We start from the raw sequence: 18025 nt of genomic DNA on the forward strand, positions 1-18025 counted from the left end.
CATCTAACTTATAAAGATGAAATTATCATTTGAGATAAAAAAAATACACTGGAGAAGATTGACGGCAGAAGATTGCAGAAGATGAGTAAATTTAAAAATACAGCAATAACAACTTTTAAAAATGAAATAGGATTCAATGAAAAAAAGGAAAAATAAACAGAGCATTAGGAGATGTGAATCAACTTCAAACAATCTAATATATAGATGTATAGATAATTGGAGTTCCCAGTTAACTGTGAAGAACAGAAAAAAATATGGCTAGAAATTTTTCCAAATTACATGAAAATTAAAAATCCAAATGGCACACTTTAAACACATACACACATGCACACTTTCAGGCATATAAAGCAGCAGGAAAATACCCACAAGAAGGAAGGACATTAATACATCACCTGAAACTCAGAACTGATATCAATGTGCCAATTATCACACAAGGATATTAAAATGGGTACCATAACTGTACCTTATACATTCAAAAGTTAACTAGGAAAATAGATATAAAAAGGTAAAAAGGACACAAATCAAACTTCTAGAAATGAAAACTACAATGCCTAAGATGAAAGACACACTGTTTTATGTTGTTGTTGTTATTGTTTTTAATTCAGGCCTGTGCAAGTCTGCATACATATAATGGTACAAGGAGGTACACCCTCACAGCATATATATATGCTGAACTCAACTGAATAGCTACCCAGAGCTAAGAAACATCTGCTTGGCACATGCACTCTTCAGGGAATAAGAATAAACTGAGAAACACAGATGAGTGAGTGAAATATCACATTCTGTTGATTTAATACAATCTTAACATTTATTATAGATTTGAAGGTATCTTTTCTTCAATTTTATATTTATGACAAGTACACAAACTATTCACTTTCACACTTCTAGATTCATTTAACTGAAGAAGACAGACTCTAAGAAAAAACATTTCTTTAACTGTTAATATTATAATTATCCATTAGTATAATTTATTATTAAGTTTATTACAAAATGCAAATAAAATGAAGGAAAAAACTAGGAAAAGAAACCTCCAACTATAACCCATAATCTTGGCTTTCAAATTTTGTCTTCATCAAATAATCTAGTATTTCTTTTTAAATATATAACTGTCATACATGTGAACTAAAAGATAAAATTAATGTTCATAAATACATTTTTAGAAAGCTGCTTATATAGTAGTAATCCACATAGGATTTATTTTAATATAAATATAATGAGTCCTCCAAAAATGTTGGAAAATTACCTCCAAATTCAATTTATAAGAGAAAAATAGATATCCTCTTAGGATTGAGAAACATTTGAAAGGTTAATGTTACTTTTTAGGGTAAATATAGGAAATAAGACAAAAATCAGTCATTTATAGATACAATAAGATATGCTTCCTAATATGAAGCATAAAGATATGACAAAAATCTAAAAACTCATTTATGTAAATTAGACAATTATAGTTGCTGAGTGGAAACAAAATTTCTTTCTCTAAAAGGCAACATGGGAAAAAAAATGAACCACACTAAAAAGAAGGATAACATAAATCAAGACAGTAAAATTCATAAAGTTTAAATTTATTCATAGCAAATAATACCCTAAAAACTAATGTAGATATTTTTCTCCTTAATAAAACATAGCTATTTCTTAAGATGCAATTTCTATTTACTTCCTCATACCTAGCCACCTTCATTTCTGTAAGTTACCACAAAGCATTTATTTGTCGTAGGCAACATTGAAACAAGATGAAATAGGAAACACCAGGACTAGAAATGCCAAGGTAAGTTCAAGTCAATAAATATTTCTGAATGCCTACATGTGCTGATTGGAAAAGGGGAAAAGACTCTGAGCACAGGGGTACTAAGGAAGGATTCCGATAAGAAATATTATCAAATTCTAAAAATAGTAAGAGTCAGGAAAGAAAAAACATTAGAGAAATTGGGTCTTAGGTCAAAAACCTCACCAGACTCAACACACATCTGTCAAGCAATATGGTGGATGTGCTACAAGAGTTCACTACCAGAGGGCAAATTACTCAGTGAGGAAATGAGAATCAGGATGGTAAAATTAAGCAAGAACCAGACCAGGCCAAGGCTTTATGATCTGACTGAGCTTTGTCCAGTAGGGGATGAGGAGCCTCTATAAGGTTTTAATAAATAGTATGTCCTCATTAGCAGTTAGCAAAATCTGTGATAGTAGCAATGAGGATAGTAGCACTGAGACAAGAGAGAAACTGTTAGGAGGAACAGCTCTTGAAGACAAGATGGTAAATTCCATTTTTTTTAACATCATGTACTTGAACATTCTGAAAGGAATGATGACTGGAGATAAAACATACAAATTGGCACCTGAGTGATACTTCAAATCAGGAGACTTGATGACCCAGAGAGCATATGCCTATTAAAGAAATGTCTAACAGGTATTTTAGGTAAAGGTATCAAGTAACAGTGGCAAATAGGTCATTTAAGATTGAAAATCTAAACCAAAGTCTGGGAAACTATAGCCCACATGTCCAATCCAGTCTCCTGGCCTATTTTTGTAAATGAAGTTTTACTGGAACACAGCCACATCCTTTCCTTTACATCTTATCTATGGCTACTTTTGCATTACAATGGAAGAGTCCAGTAGTTCTAACAAAGACAATATTGGCTCAAAAAGCCTAATTTTTTTTTACTATCTGGCTCTGTACAGGAAAAATTTGCTAACTCTTAATATAAAAAAAATTGTCTCAATCCAGGCACAGAAAATGACCTGGATTTTCTCTTATAAGAGCATCCTACTAAGTGGTTTTTAAGATCCTTTTCTTCAACAATCTAGGTTTCTATTTCTCAAAGGGGACAAGTATTGACATTCCTAAAAACATCAATTGCTAAAAATAAAATGAGCAGAAGGATAATGGAATCTATGAAATTCAACTCTCAGGATTGCTCTGAGGATTAAATAGGATCATTTATACTAAAAGGAAAGAATCATGATTATTTCAAGTAGTCAGTTAAGTGTATATTATTACCAACATTAACATAATTATACTAATAATAAGCATTAGCAGGGCGCATTTGCAGAGGGAGAAGAGGGTCTGAGGATTATAAATGTAGTAGGAGTTCCATTTCTTAGAAATTGGATGAGCAAAACACACAAGATCACAGTTCTCACTGACGGAGCAAAAAAACAGAACTCAACCATTAACTCATTACCATTAACACATTAAATTAAAAAATTGAAATCTCCAGTTGTCTCTCAAAAAATCTAGAAATGGTACAATATTCAGAGTACTTAGAAGAAACATGCAGGTGACTTTAACCAGTCCAGTCATTTCCAAAAAAGAATTTTCCAATGCCAACTCTAGGATTATCTTGGCAATACTTGCTGCATTCCACCTTAGCAGGTATCAGTGAGTCAAGTATCCCAGCATTTAAGTATAAGCTTCAAAACCCCATAAAATAAAACCTCTGCTGCCTGAAAATTTAATCATACTATACTTTATAAAAGTATCACATACAAACTTACTGCAAACAGGGTTTAAGCCAAAGCATGTTTGGATGAAGAAGCTTTTTGCACTAATTCCGTCACATTTCTATACTTTCAATAAAAGAACAGTTCAGGCTTTCCAGAAACTGCAGAAGTCATCTTTTTTTAAGTGGTTATCAATTTTTATCCTAAAAGAATAGTGCTTACACCTTATAATATTCTTACCGTCTTCCTAACTGATAATGATTCAACCTATTAACAACGTTTTGATTTTTTTGTTTTCAGTTGTGTTTTTCTTTGAATATGAAATGTTGGCACAGGAAAGATTCCATAAAACAACATGATCCATCATACACATACTATGTAAGACTTAGCAAAAACATTATAATATGAAGAGTTTTTAAAAAGTGTGCCTATACCTGGAATTCTATTAAAAATCAAGTGTTAAGGAAACCACAGAAGAATGTACCTTGTCTTTCCAAGTTGGCTTTAGGCTAAGAGATTCTGTACATACACACACATACACACACACACACACACACGTGAATAGAAGCTTTTGAATATGAGTGTAATCTTTCTAAATACCTCTGTGAACAAATGTGCAGTAATCATCTGCCTAATTCAACCTTCAGAAACAAACCAAAAGATCCCTCTACTGACTCATATCTTTCATTCACTGTTTCACGAGATATAAAATTTGAGATTACATCTCCTCTCTCTCATTAAATCAAGCACAAATTCTTAGTGTTTCTACTTAAATATATCTTGCTTCCAGCAATTTCTGCCCAGCCACTCTAAAACAACCCTAGTCTCAGCCAACACCATTATTTCTCTGACTACTGTGATAGCCTCCTAACTAAACGAAATGCATCAAGGAAACTCTCTGGTCACTTTAACATGGTCTCTATGCTGTATCCATGAAGTAAATACAAATCTGATTATATCAGCTTCTACTGAGCAGGGCTGCTTCAAAAAATTCAAACTTACAAGGCCCATCTTGACCTTCATCTACCTATTCCTCAAACCTTCCCAAAGTGTGGTTCAATCTATGTTAGATTCACTGGCTCTTTCTATGCCGACTATTCCATGTGCTACTCTGGCCATAGAAAAATGCTATTCCCCTACCCCTGAAAGACATGGACCTATACTCAGTCTTCCAAATTTAATATTCCTCTCATATCCTTAAGATCTCTTCTATGGGCAGCCCAGGTGGCTCAGCAGTTTGGCTCCGCCTTCAGCTCAGGGCCTGATCCTGGAGACCTGGGATGGGGTCCCACATTGGTCTCCCTGCATGGATCCTGCTTCTCCCTCTGCCTGTGTCTCTGCCTCTCTCTGTGTGTGTGTCTCTCATGAATAAATGAATTTTAAAAAATAAAATAAAATAAAAAGATCTCTTCTGATCATCTATTCTAGGCTTTTCTGTCCCTGCCCCCCCCCCTTTTTTTTTCTTTTGAGAGAGGGAGAAGGTGGAGGTAAGGGCAAAGGTAGAGAGAGAGAGAAAGAGAACATTGTAAGCAGGCTCCACACCCAGTGCAGAGCCCCAGTGCTGGGCTCCACCTCATAAGTCTGAGATCATGACCTGAAACAAAATCAAGAATTGGATGCTTAATTGACTAAGCCATTCAGGTCATTCAGGTGCCCCATTTCTGCCCTTTCTTCAAAGAGATTTAGTTAAAACTCTTAACATTGAGGTGATGAATAGAAAGAACAATGATCAGTATGTTGTGATCACTTCCCCAGCTAACTCTGGCCATTTGATTAAACTTGTGTTATTGAAAATTCTTCATCTTTGAAACAAAATAAATAAAATTATTTCCTTATATTAAGATAAAATGATCTGAAACACTCTTCTAAAGATGCAATTTTTTAAAAATTACATTAAATAGCATATGTGTACATCAAAATACCTGTCACACAGATGTTCAGCAAATGTTATATTTATCCATATTAAGTCATCAGTTAAGTAATAAAGAGAATAGGATAGTTCACTCTAAGGCACTAAGTACGCTGTACCTAAAATAAGTTAAAATGAATAGATAAGAAGATGCTCTAGTACTTTAATGATTAAGGAATCATTCTCAGAAGGTAGGATAGACATGAATGGATAGATTCTTGGAGGTGGAAGGAAGATTAATCTTGCAATTTCCCATTTTAAAGAGACAAAGAAAAAAGGAAAAAATAATGAAAGTAAAATGGAACGTTTAGACTTAACCTCAAAAAAGTGTACTACAGGGCAGCCCCGGTAGCACAGCGGTTTGGCACTGCCTGCAGCCTCCGTGTGATCCTGGAGACCCAGGATCCAGTCCCACGTCGGGCTCCCTGCGTGGAGCCTGCTTCTCCCTCTCCCTCTGCCTGTGTCTCTGCCTCTCTCTGTGTGTCTATAAATAAATAAAATCTTTAAAAAAAAGTGTACTACAAAAAGAAATATGAGAAGAGGAAGAATCAATCAATCAGCCAGAAGTGTTGAGATAAGGATTAAAGTATAAAAATTCTCAAAATTGGCTCAAGAGAGGTATACTAGACTACCTGATTCATATTTAACATGACTGATATAATCTAAATTGCTTTCCTATATTTGTACATACAGGATATGCATATGGGTTATACAACAGCAAAAGGCCTTGATACCACATTCTAGTATGGAAAATATTTTTAGAAAGAGAAGTCACTTAAATGGCTTCAAGGGCATCCCTCTCTGTTGCCAGATAAAGATTCTAAATTAAAATTTAGAGACATGAAGATTAATAGACACTTACTTGCAGATCTACTCCTTACGCCTTGATCCCTACTCCAGGTATATCATCCTTAACACATCAAACATCTCCTAAAACTTAAAATAATAGTCAATTCTTTGTTTTTAACACCACATTTATAACAATGTAATTTATATTCTCCAACAAATAAAATATTTTAAAATAGAATAAAGATATATTAAGCCCAGGGGTGCATGGGTGGCTCCGTCAGTTAAGTGTACACCGTTAGCTCAAGTCATGATCTCGGTGTCCTGGGATGGAGTCCCATGTCTGGCTACCTGTTTAGTAAGGAGTCTGCTTCTCCCTCTCCCTCTGCCTCTCCCCTCTATATTAAAATCTAATATATACACATATATATTGCTGGAAACAAGATATATTTAAGTAGAAACACTAAGAATATAATATATATATAATATATATATTTACCAAGCCTGATTGTAATCTATATAATAAGAAATCAACATAATATATAGAGAGTATCACATGCAATTATAAAATAAACGATAGTGAAAAGATATTTGATTCCATCTTTTTAAGGAAGTAGCATAACACCATTGAGCTAAAGGCCAATTTATTTCTATTTAAAATAGAATCCAGTATACAAAAAAACTAGTAGGAGAATTCCCCGGGTATATTTTTTAAAAAACTGAATGATCAAACCAATTACTCAACTCATTTTCTAGGCCTAAAATTAATGTAAGCTGCCTAACAAAGAGATCTAGCTTCATTATTTGCCTCCTGTGCATTTCGTGTTAAATTTTATAAACTGATTTACATGGAAAGCACTAGTAAATAAATTAATAAATAATTTTGCTCATCTGACTGAATTCAGTGAACTGTGCAAATTGGGAAAATAAATAGCAATTTCAAATCCTCGGCTTAATCAAGAAAAATTAAATCACTAAACTTAGAAAAGGTACTCTGGAATTCTTTTCATTTGCATATTCTGTTAGAACACTCTATCTGAAAAAAAACCATAATTCATTACAAGAATAAATGATAACTATCAAGGTCTGTCCTAGGACAATCATTTCTTGACACAACATCAGGCCTATCCCAACACAATTGATCTCAGAGAATTTTAATATCCCAGAACAAAAACTCTCCAGTAACCATTTCACCATTAACAAAGATCTCCTAAAACTTGTAATAACAGACAATTCTTTCTATTCACCACCTTCTACAAGAACGACTTCATCATTCTTCATTTTGGGGTTTGATATGAATCCCTTCCTAAAATTTCAAAAAGATTCTCTCGAGCTATTTTAAACCAGGATTGAGCTATTATTATTTTAGGCAGGAAATACTTCAGGTTTCATTTATTACATTTATTTCATTATTACATGAAAACATTTATAGAAATGACTGCATTTCTACCATTAAAGCTTTTCACAACCATGAAAGAGAAAACTTTAATGCATCTTAAGTGAAACATAAAAGAAAATCAGTATATAGTAAGATCATCATTTTCTTAAGGAAAAATAAAAGCTACAGTAACAATATGGTTAAGACTGGAATAGAAAAAAAAAGAAGACTGGAATAGAAGGATTTGGATTAAGTCTGTACATGTGCGTGATACGTGCACACACACACACGTTACACACACACAGCATACCTATTCAAAAATAAACACAAAGTAAGGAACTGCAACATACGCACTGTAAAAAGTAAATTGTCAATATGATGGCAGTGAGGATTACAACAGCCAGCTCTTTTGTTTTTCAAGAATTTGTGACCTAAAAACGTATTTCTCAGTCTAGTAGTAATAGGGTTAACAGGAGGAAATGTACAGAATAAGTAGTTAAGTAAAAGGTGACAAAGATACATGTCTAGGATCTGGTAAGAAATTTAACAGGACCACAGATTTTTATAACTTAAATTCAATAAAGCCTCAATACCTTGTGAAGCAAAGAAAGAAACCATTAGCACTTAAAAGAAGGAATCAATATGTTTTTCCAATTGTCATTTGTTCTTTATTAGGAAGGAATATTAAATACATATATGTATGTATATTTTTAACCTTTTTCCATATTATTTAACACATTCATGAGAGCATAAAAGTAACAAGTGTATATGATGCATTGCACATTGGATTGATTCCATTACTGGCTCTGCCGTTGGTGAGCTGTGGAACCTTCTGGAAACAATTTACATTGCTGACAGTTTCCCCAGATGTGAAAGTATCAAGTGTCAATGGATGGTGGTTTTCTATTTTTTTATTTGCTGACATGTTCAAATATTAAACATTTTGAAGTATTTTAAAGATCATATATTCTGATCTGTTATGTCAATAAACTACTTTCCGGTAACTAGAAGTAAATTAGGCACTTTTGAAGGTTTATTTATGTTTTTCAAAGCATTAAAATTCCACATGGTAATTTATGTCCTTTACTAAAGAAAAATTCATGAAGAGATTCCTATCTCTCATAAAGCACCAATAAAATCATTGTCTACATAGTCAAAAAAATTAGAGCTCTCATGCAATTATCCAGATAATTACCATGAAATTATTTTGTAATGAGGAAGTGATAAAAAACTTTATCAAGTAAAAGAGTTTGTTTCCTTTCTCAGTTTTGAACTTTTAATTATATTTGTTGCCAATTTCTTTCTGCTTTTAAAAATTAAATATTTCATTGGGGTCTATTATATGAAACAGCTTTGCACACTGAGAAAATGAGCTTTAAGTAAGAATAAACTGTCCATTATCTCAATTATTAATAGTAGGAAAGGATGTTTTGTGCAAACCTTGCCAGATCCAAATAAATTAAAATCTCTCCTTTACTTTCTGCACCTGGGAAGGAATTTTTTGAAAGTTTTACAATTGGTTTTATTATAATCCTGGCTAGAAAATAGCGATAGTTATTTGCTTCCTGGAATTCTCTTCTCCTTTGCTGGAAACAAAAAAAAAAAAAAAAATAGCTCCCTGTTCATTAATTTCTAAGCAAAAAAAGTAGACTAAATTCAGGTTCTTAAAACTTTTGAGTCTTGTTAATTTAGGTAAAAGCCTATTTTCTTTGGTGGGCAGAGTTTTTTATTTTTAGATCAGAAACTATGAATTTACCTTTTATTACTTTAATATTTTAATATATTACTTTATTTTTCTAAGTATTTACTCATCATTAATTAAATAGTGAACAAAAACAAATGAAAGGAGTAGAAAATAGGGCAGCCCCGGTGGTGGCGCAGCAGTTTAGCGCCGTCTGCAGCCCGGGGTGTGATCCTGGAGACCTGGGATCGAGTCCCACATCGGGCTTCCTGCATGGGGCCTGCTTCTCCCTCTGCCTGTGTCTCTGCGCCTCTCTCTCTCTGTGTGTCTCTCATGAATAAATAAATAAAATCTTAAAAAAAAAAAAGGAGTAGAAAATAAAGAAATGAACATGTCCCATGTTGACAACTATTGTATCATGTGATTACACAAAAATTTTCAGATAATCCTTTTGAGAGCTGCAATCTAAAAAAGGTACTAGCTGTATATCCCCCCACTGGTAACTGCAAGGCTAACAGTAATTTTAGTCTACTCCAGATAAACACCTTTCCTGATAACTTATAATGATAGATAAAATACCAGAAATGACATTTGAAAAAGGCTCTCAAAACAGAGCTCCTTCACAATTCAATTTAACAAAAGAAAGCATTAGTTTTCATGTTTATAAGGTTTTTCTTGTTAAAAGATATAGGGAAGAATCTACATTTTTGAAATTCCTTTATGCTAATCAGTCTCTAATAAAAAAAAATTTTTTTCTTTCAAGTTAGGAGCATTTTCCTAGTACAGGACATGCTTGTTATCTGATTATGTGTTTCCAAAGGCTTACAGTTAAAAGACCACGAAGCATAAAAAATGTCATCCTAAAGTAGATGTAGATTCAATAAGAAATAAAAATTTGTAAATTGATCCCATGCAACTATACCTGTCCACTTTAAGAACAGCATCTATTTTAGCCCAGATAGTTAACATTATCAGTCTCCAGCTGATTACAGAAGTTTGAATTCTGATGATTTAATATAGTTACAATAAAATTAAGTTACATTTACCAAAACTTTGGATTTTATTAAATTGATCAACTTAACATTGGCAAACTCTTTAAATCCTAATCAACACCATCAATAAATGAGAACTTGACTAAATTAGACTGCTTAAAATAAATAAGAGTAATGACCTATTGGATGTGTGCCAAACAGAATTCTGAACTGTGTATCAGTAAAATCTATTTTAACAAAACTAAAGATATTCATAAATATTATTTGTAAAAATGATCACTTGAAATGAAGGATGTCACAATTTATCATATAATGTTCACAAGATTAAGCAAAAATGTTTCTTTTTCATAAAGATAAAATTATTTTGATAAAAGCTTAGTTATTTTAAGATAAAGTCCTAATTATTTTTTCTATTTTTCATGGTGAAATTTTGTTTCTTCTTAAGTAGATTTTTTTTTTTTACAGATTTTATTTATTTATTCATGAGAGACAGAGAGAGAGAGGCAGAGACACAGGCAGAGGGAGAAGCAGGCTCCTCACAGGGAGTCAGACGCAGACCTCAATCCTGGGACTGGGATCAAGCCCTAAGCTAAAGGCAGATGCTCAACTGCTGAGCCACCCAGGCGTCCTGCTCTTAAGTAGAACTTAAAGTAGTAGCATTTTACCTGTCGGTTCATTTTAGACAAACGAAACGTCCTAAAGTCAGTATTCCCTAACACATTTAAGTTTCATAAAAGCCAAGGAGAAATTGATCTTTCAACAAACAATCAACACCCTGAAATAAAATCTAATGATGCTCAACACCTGTGTACCAAGAATCCAATGACACTAACTGGTCACTCCTTCAGTGCTTAGCTCCTTCCAAGGGATAAACATTCCAGATGAGGTTGAAGGCACATGTACTTTTTAAATGACTACTAAATAACAATACTGAATTCCAAAATACTTTTCTATAGCTCCTTGAGAATGTAAGAGACAAAATGTGGGCTTCACCATCATGGCAGATCGAACACCAATTTTTGGCCCTTTAAAGTGTTGTTTTTGCCAAACAGATGCCCCAGCTTAACTTCAGCTCTGTTTCTTCTAAAAATCTGTCCTTGTAGAGTGAAACATGGTAGCAATGCAAATAACCACCCTAACCAGTCTCTCAGTTGAAAAAACCCTCACAAATACCTAATTAACCCTATTTTACTTCTCATCTGCCTGATTCCTACTAATCCTTCCTCTGTTCAGATGAACTGAAACTAGAAATTTATACACCCTCACATAGAAAAATAGGACCATTGTACTACATTTCAGCCAAGACAAAATAGCTCTTTAAACATTTACAATACATGCATTCAATAACTACTGAATCACATAACTCCAAAATAAAAATCGATATATTTTTCCATGACCTTGATGTCATTTTAGATTTATTTTCTGGTAAATAAAACCTACTTGCACAAGAAAGCAAATAAACAAAGTCTTCTTTGAACATTCTCAAAATTTAGAATTGTTTAACAAAAGCCTTATCAAAAACAAAACAAAACAAAACAAAAACCTCCCATAGTATGACTTAATCTTCCAGCAAAGTAATTCAGATAAAAGCCTGATAGGTACACCCATAGTCTATGAGCTGCATATTGCAACATCTTTCCAATTACATATATATATGCACACTTACAACCCCATTTTATGTACATATGTATTTTTCCACTTAATGTGCAAATTATGTCCCAGATATTTACACTCAAATTTTAAGTCTTTTATGTATTCTGCAATTATAATATTTTATACTCAACTAATTTGTGAAATATTAAAGTTATATTAATATATATTAATGAATATAAATATTCATATTTAACGTATTAAATATTAAAATATTATAAAATTAATTAGATATTAATTATATTTAATATTAAATCTGTCCAATATTAAGTTATAGGAACACTTGAAATGGTCTTTTAGCCTTTTGGGGGAAAGTACTAACAAAAAGAAATAGAATGAAGCCTATTATAATCATTTATAGGACCAATGAAAATTTCAGACAAATTCACTTGCCTCTCAAATCAAGAAGGCAGCATTCTTTATTCTACCTTTCCCATGATTCAGTCCATCCTCTGTATCCTAAGGATACAGATTCCAGATGTGTTCTAATGACATTTTCCTATTAAATTTAATAATAACTTTAAATACTCCTACACTGAGTCTATGTACACAATGAGAAAATAATGGGTGAACTAATATTACTCATGGAATAGTAACAACTCTCTAAAGTAAACATTTAACAATGTTTATAGTATACAGACTTTTAGTATTACTCTCCTCAAAGTAGTTCTGAGAGACATTTACTACCTAATGAGAGGATTAGCTGTCTTTTTCTTAGTTTAATAAAGAATACTAGAAATACATACATACATACATACATAATTTTTAAAAACTCTGGCTCGGGCAGCCCCGGTGGCGCAGTGGTTTGGCACCGCCTGCAGCCCAGGCCGTGATCCTGGAGACCCTGGATCGAGTCCCACGTCAGGCTCTCTGTATGATGCCTGCTTCTCCTCTGCCTGTGTCTCTGCCTCTCTGTTTCTATGAATAAATAAATAAAATCTCTGGAAAAAAAAAAAACCCTCCTCCAGCTCTTACTGGGATACATAGAAGAGTAGAACTCAACAGGAATAAACAGAAAGTTAAATTAAAATATTTATGGAAAAAATACCAAGAACAGAGGCTGAGATACAATAGTAGAAATGAAGTAGAACTGTTTTAAATCTGTATGTGTATGTACCCAGGCATGCATGTTTGACGATGAAAGGCAGAGGCAAAAGATAAATAGAAAACATAGATGACACAGATTCCCACCTGGTTGCCTATGACAACTACTGCCACTAAAAAAGTCAGCTCATAGGATATGTGCTTTTGTGGTAGATCCAATATAGTACCTGTGAGAAGATAATGAAGTACTCAAGCTGAAGTACCTAAAAGAATGTTGAAACATGTATATTTCAAACTCAGGAATCAGATTAGAGCATTGGTAGTGACCTTTGAATCATCTTATCTAAAATGGAAAGAGAAGGAGCTAGGATGTTAAATTCAGCCCTGCATGCCTGCCAAAGAGACAGCAACTGCATTATGCGTTTATGCTTCCATTCATTCATTTTAATTCTTACAATGATATAAGGAGTAGAGTTATTAGCCTCATTTATAAAATGCAGAAAGCAAGCTTTAGGAAGGCAAGTGACTTGACCAAGGAACTGACGAATTCTGAGTTTAAAGTGCTTGCTCCCTTCATGATACTGATATATGAAATTTTAGAATATTACCTAGGAACATAGAGAGAATGATATTTCTAAGCTAGTTAATGTAGAGGAAGGAATAGAGAGCCATACACAGAATTTTAAGCCTACTTGTACCCTACAGAGACTTAGAGTCTTCCAGCATCAAGTATATTCCATAATGTTCCCCAAAACACCCCAATAAAAGACACCTGCCTTTTTGTTAAAATCAGTCATTTGTAGAATTTGAGTTTCCATAATTAGCAGCATCCATGCAACTTATCTTTAGGGTATATAACCAAATACAATAGTCCAGTGAAATCAATCTCCCCCAATTGCTAATTTGTTTATACTTGCAATGCTAGATTTCCAACTTATTTGTAGTACAAATCATCTTTTCTTTCAGTATTAATCATCTTAACAAGAATTAACTTATGATACTATCAGGATGGGCTTGAGCTTTAGAAACAAGGCAATTGCTGTTTTGAAACTTCACTTTTGGAACCCTTTCCCACAGGAAAATGTCACAGACTACAGACTCTCCTCAGCTAGCCTCTGATTTTATTCCTTCCAGGTTGTGCTGAGATCCCCCTCTTCTTTGCAGTTTAATAGGCCAATTAAGCAAATGCTATATTAAACATGTACTTTTAGTCTTTCACAGGAAATGTCTCTTCAAAATTTTCATGAGCCATTCTTTGAGGAATTCTCTTTCATGTGTTTCTCATTCTACTTTTGCTGTCCATGTGACAGAGAAGATGAAACAATCAAACAGTCCGTTTTCTTCCACATATTTTCCCTCTTTTTTTAACTTTAGGATTTCTTTTCCAATGGCATTCTGCTAACATGGTAATAAAGCTCTTTTATATTATCCAAACAACTGGCTCAGCAGTAAACTTTGCAATTGAAATGAAGAAAAAGAAATGAAACTGGTTGCTAGATTATTTTTTTCCTAAACTTGTCAATTCAAACAAATATTTGCATTAACAAGGGAAAACAGTCATAGAAGTCATAGCAAGAAAGCAGGTTCAAGAATGCATAGAGAAGAGTTTCTTTTTCTAGGCTCGATGAATATCCTCAACAATGAATAAAAAGTTGAATTTCAAGGAAGGAAGCCTAAGCTCGAAGAGAGTTAAATCTGCATTGGTAAAGAAGATGTGATATATATATATACACACACATACACATATACACACACACACACACACACACACACACACACACAAATGGAAGGATACTAAGCCATCAAAAAGAATGAGGGGCACCAGGATAGCTCATTTGGTTAGGCACCTGACTATTTCAGCTCAGGTCATGATCTCAGTGTTTTGCGATCAAGCCCCACACTGGGCTCCACTCTGGGCATAGAGTCTTAAGATTCTCTCTCTCCCTCTGCTCCACCTTCCTCTCCCTCGCATAAAAAATAAGGACATATTGGGGCAGCCCGTGTGGCTCAAGTGGTTTAGTGCTGCCTTCAGCCCAGGGCCTGATCCTAGAGACCAGGGATTGAGTCCCACATCGGGCTCCCTGCATGGAGCCTGCTTCTTCCTCTGCCTGTGTCTCTGCCTCTCTCTCATTCTGTGTATCTCTCATGAATAAATAAATAAAATCTTAAAAAAAAAAAAAGGACATGTTGCCATTTGCAACAACGTGGACGGAGCAATAGAGTATAATGCTAAGCAAAGTGAGTCACTCAGAGAAAGACAAATATACGATTTCATCCATATAAGTAATTTAAGAAACAAAACAGATGAACACAGGGGAAGGGAAGGAAAAAATAAGATAAAAACAGAGAGGGAGGTAAACCATAAAAGACTCTTAATTATAAAGAACTGAGAGTTGATGAAGGGGAGGCAGGTAGGGGGAGGGGCATTAAGGAGGGCATTAAATTCTACTCCTGAAACCAATACTACACTTATGTTAACTAACTTTAATTAAAAAAAAAAAAATCTGCATCAATTCACTTACTGAAATAACAACAATAGGATATAAAATGGAAAGATTACTCTCTTCAAGCATATTCAGTAATCTCCTGGTTTTCTCAAAATCAGAGGACATAACCTGAAAGACCAAAAAAATAAAGAAGTTCTTAAATGATTTAAAAGTTAGTTCAAGGATAATTAAAAATTAAAGGGAAAAAAACAGAAAGCTTTTACATGAGCACCCAAAATATTTATCCAGCTTATTTAGTTTTTACTTTTTTGAACCACTTTAAAGGATACCCACATAAGGTCATATCTGTTAAAATTTGAACTATTCATTAATTCAATCGTTCCACCTTATCTGCTTCATACCAGGTAAATAAAAATGCTGTCTAAAGAAATCCCACCCTCTTCTCATTATGGGAACTAGCTTATTATAAAGTATTATTTTCTCACTTCAAAAGTTAAAAAATAAAACTTCCAGATACATATTGAATAACACAACTCATCTATCAAAAACTTAAATCCAAATAATTAAGAATCTAGAAAAAAAATTCTCTTCCACACTACATTTATACTAATCCTCAAGTGTTTTCAGTCATTTAAATTCACTTACATTCACACATACATAACTGTAGCATTGCTCTAGGATGATTTGCTCAAGATCTCTGCCAGCAGGACACAGAGCTCCAGACGTGACCTTTACATGCTAGGAGGAAAAATAAAATAGAAGAAAAAAGAGCTTATAAACTAGATGGAAAGACCATACCAGAACCTAAACGACTGTTACAAAAGAGCACAAACTGCTAGAGACACATAAAGCCACAGACCATATAAAAAAACAAAATAATTCAGGCTAAAGTTAATGAAGCTACCAAGAAAAAGACATTTGAACCAGTACATGACTAATGAATACTATTTTGAAAAACACAGATACAACTAAAGGAAATAGTTTTAGATAAGAAAAGGTACAGGATATATGCAGGAACAACCAAGTACCTGTTTTTTCTTATTCAAAGGATGTATTGCAGAAAATGCTGGATTATTAAAAGGTTAGTTAGACAGGGGTTGTTGGATGATTCTGGAAACATTCAAAATTCTACAGTTACATAGATTTAACTAAACCTGGAAAGACTTGAAGCAGGAAAAGCAGTAAGAGATTATTATAATAGTGCAAGTAGGAGAGAAATAAAACTTGAACTAGGACAATGATAACAAACCAAGAGGTGAAGAGATTACTAGAGGTGGTCCCAGACTAGATTTAGAATAGCACATACATTACAAAAATTTTCCCAATGAGGGTGCCTGGGTGGTTCCAATGGTTAAGCATCCAACTCAATTTCAGCTCAGGATCTCAGGGTCATGAGATGGAGTCTGCATGGGGGCTGTCCACTCAGCAGGGAATGTATTTCAGGTTCTTTCTCCCTCTCCCTCTCTCCCTCTGCCCCTTCTTGTGCACATGCACACTCTCTCTCTCAAATAAATAAAATCTAAAAAAGAAAAATTTTCCTAATGACATTTTTATTTCATACAGCTCAATATCCTAATTAACTTCCATCTTTTTCTTCTTATATTTGTATGAATAAAAATTTAATGATTCAACAAGGAAAATGTTTTATCTATGCTATTGTAATTCCCCAGAAAGTCACATTCCAGTGGTTAATACTGGCTTTACATGTAGAACTCTTTAAAATCTACAATTCTAAAATAGAAAGCTTGCCCCTTAGTCAAACATTAAATCATGTACTTCTACGAGCATTACATAGTAAGCAGGATTCATCTTAGCTCTTTGTAATTTTTACAAAATATTAGAGAAGGAGAAGTAGAGGTTTTGAAGTCATTGCTAGAAATCAGTTGGCTCATAAACTTGAAGACTTTTTTCAGTTTAAAGTTCTTATTGAGTACAAAGTTCAGAGAGAACATTAAAAAATTAATAAAACAGTTCCATATGCATCAGCTCTATATTGATAGTAGAATAGGGAAGAAACTGGATTTCATTATACAACATTAAGTTTGTTCAAGGAATCACATCTTCTAGATATTACAGGGAGACAATTTTCCAGGGGTTTCTCATATACCCAAACATTTTCAAAGGCATTAATAGATAATTTACTCCAGATTGACTCTTCAAAGATGTTTTCATAGCACGCAGATTTGCAAAGATAGGTATGTCTCTTCCTGGAGCAAATTTGCTTATGTTCCAGAAAATAAAGGTACAGTCATCTCTCTCCCTGAGGCAGATCTGCTTGACATTCCAGAATAATAAAGACAATGTCTCTTTTGTAACAGGAAGATGGGCTGGTTTGCCCACAGTTCCTAAGGCAAGTGCTCCCCAATATCAAGATTCTTCTTTAATGCACCCCACTGCGTCTAGATGCACATATCATGTAATTCCTCAGATCCTGCCAAATTTGACACAACAAAGTAAGACAATCAAATCATCAGATCTTAACAAATGTGAGTGAAATTTGAACTTTAACAATTTAAAATTTTCTTTTGCGTATACAGAAATAAAATCTAAGATGAGAACATGGGAGATATTTAGCTTTTTAAGCACTGAAATAGATAAAATTCTTAAGGACAGGGTATGAGATCCTTGCACACAGAAACATGTTTTTGTCACTAGCAAATGCTTAACAACTAGGTATTTTAAACTTACAACAGTTCTTTT

General features: G+C 33.7%; 1 protein-coding gene across 1 annotated transcript in view; it reads right to left on the reverse strand.

The window, feature by feature from the left end:
* The window catches only part of CRPPA (CDP-L-ribitol pyrophosphorylase A), a 297138-nt gene that overhangs the window by 120510 nt on the left and 158603 nt on the right, over positions 1-18025 (reverse strand). Inside the window, exons 8-9 of the mRNA XM_055314505.1 lie at positions 15971-16063; positions 15401-15493 (exon numbers count right to left, since the gene is read on the reverse strand). Of these exons, the coding sequence (XP_055170480.1) occupies positions 15401-15493; positions 15971-16063 (186 nt within the window). The remainder of the gene's footprint in view (positions 1-15400; positions 15494-15970; positions 16064-18025) is intronic.

Source organism: Nyctereutes procyonoides, unplaced genomic scaffold (genome assembly GCF_905146905.1).
Source record: "Nyctereutes procyonoides isolate TBG_1078 unplaced genomic scaffold, NYPRO_anot_genome, whole genome shotgun sequence".
Taxonomy (NCBI): Eukaryota; Metazoa; Chordata; class Mammalia; order Carnivora; family Canidae; genus Nyctereutes; species Nyctereutes procyonoides.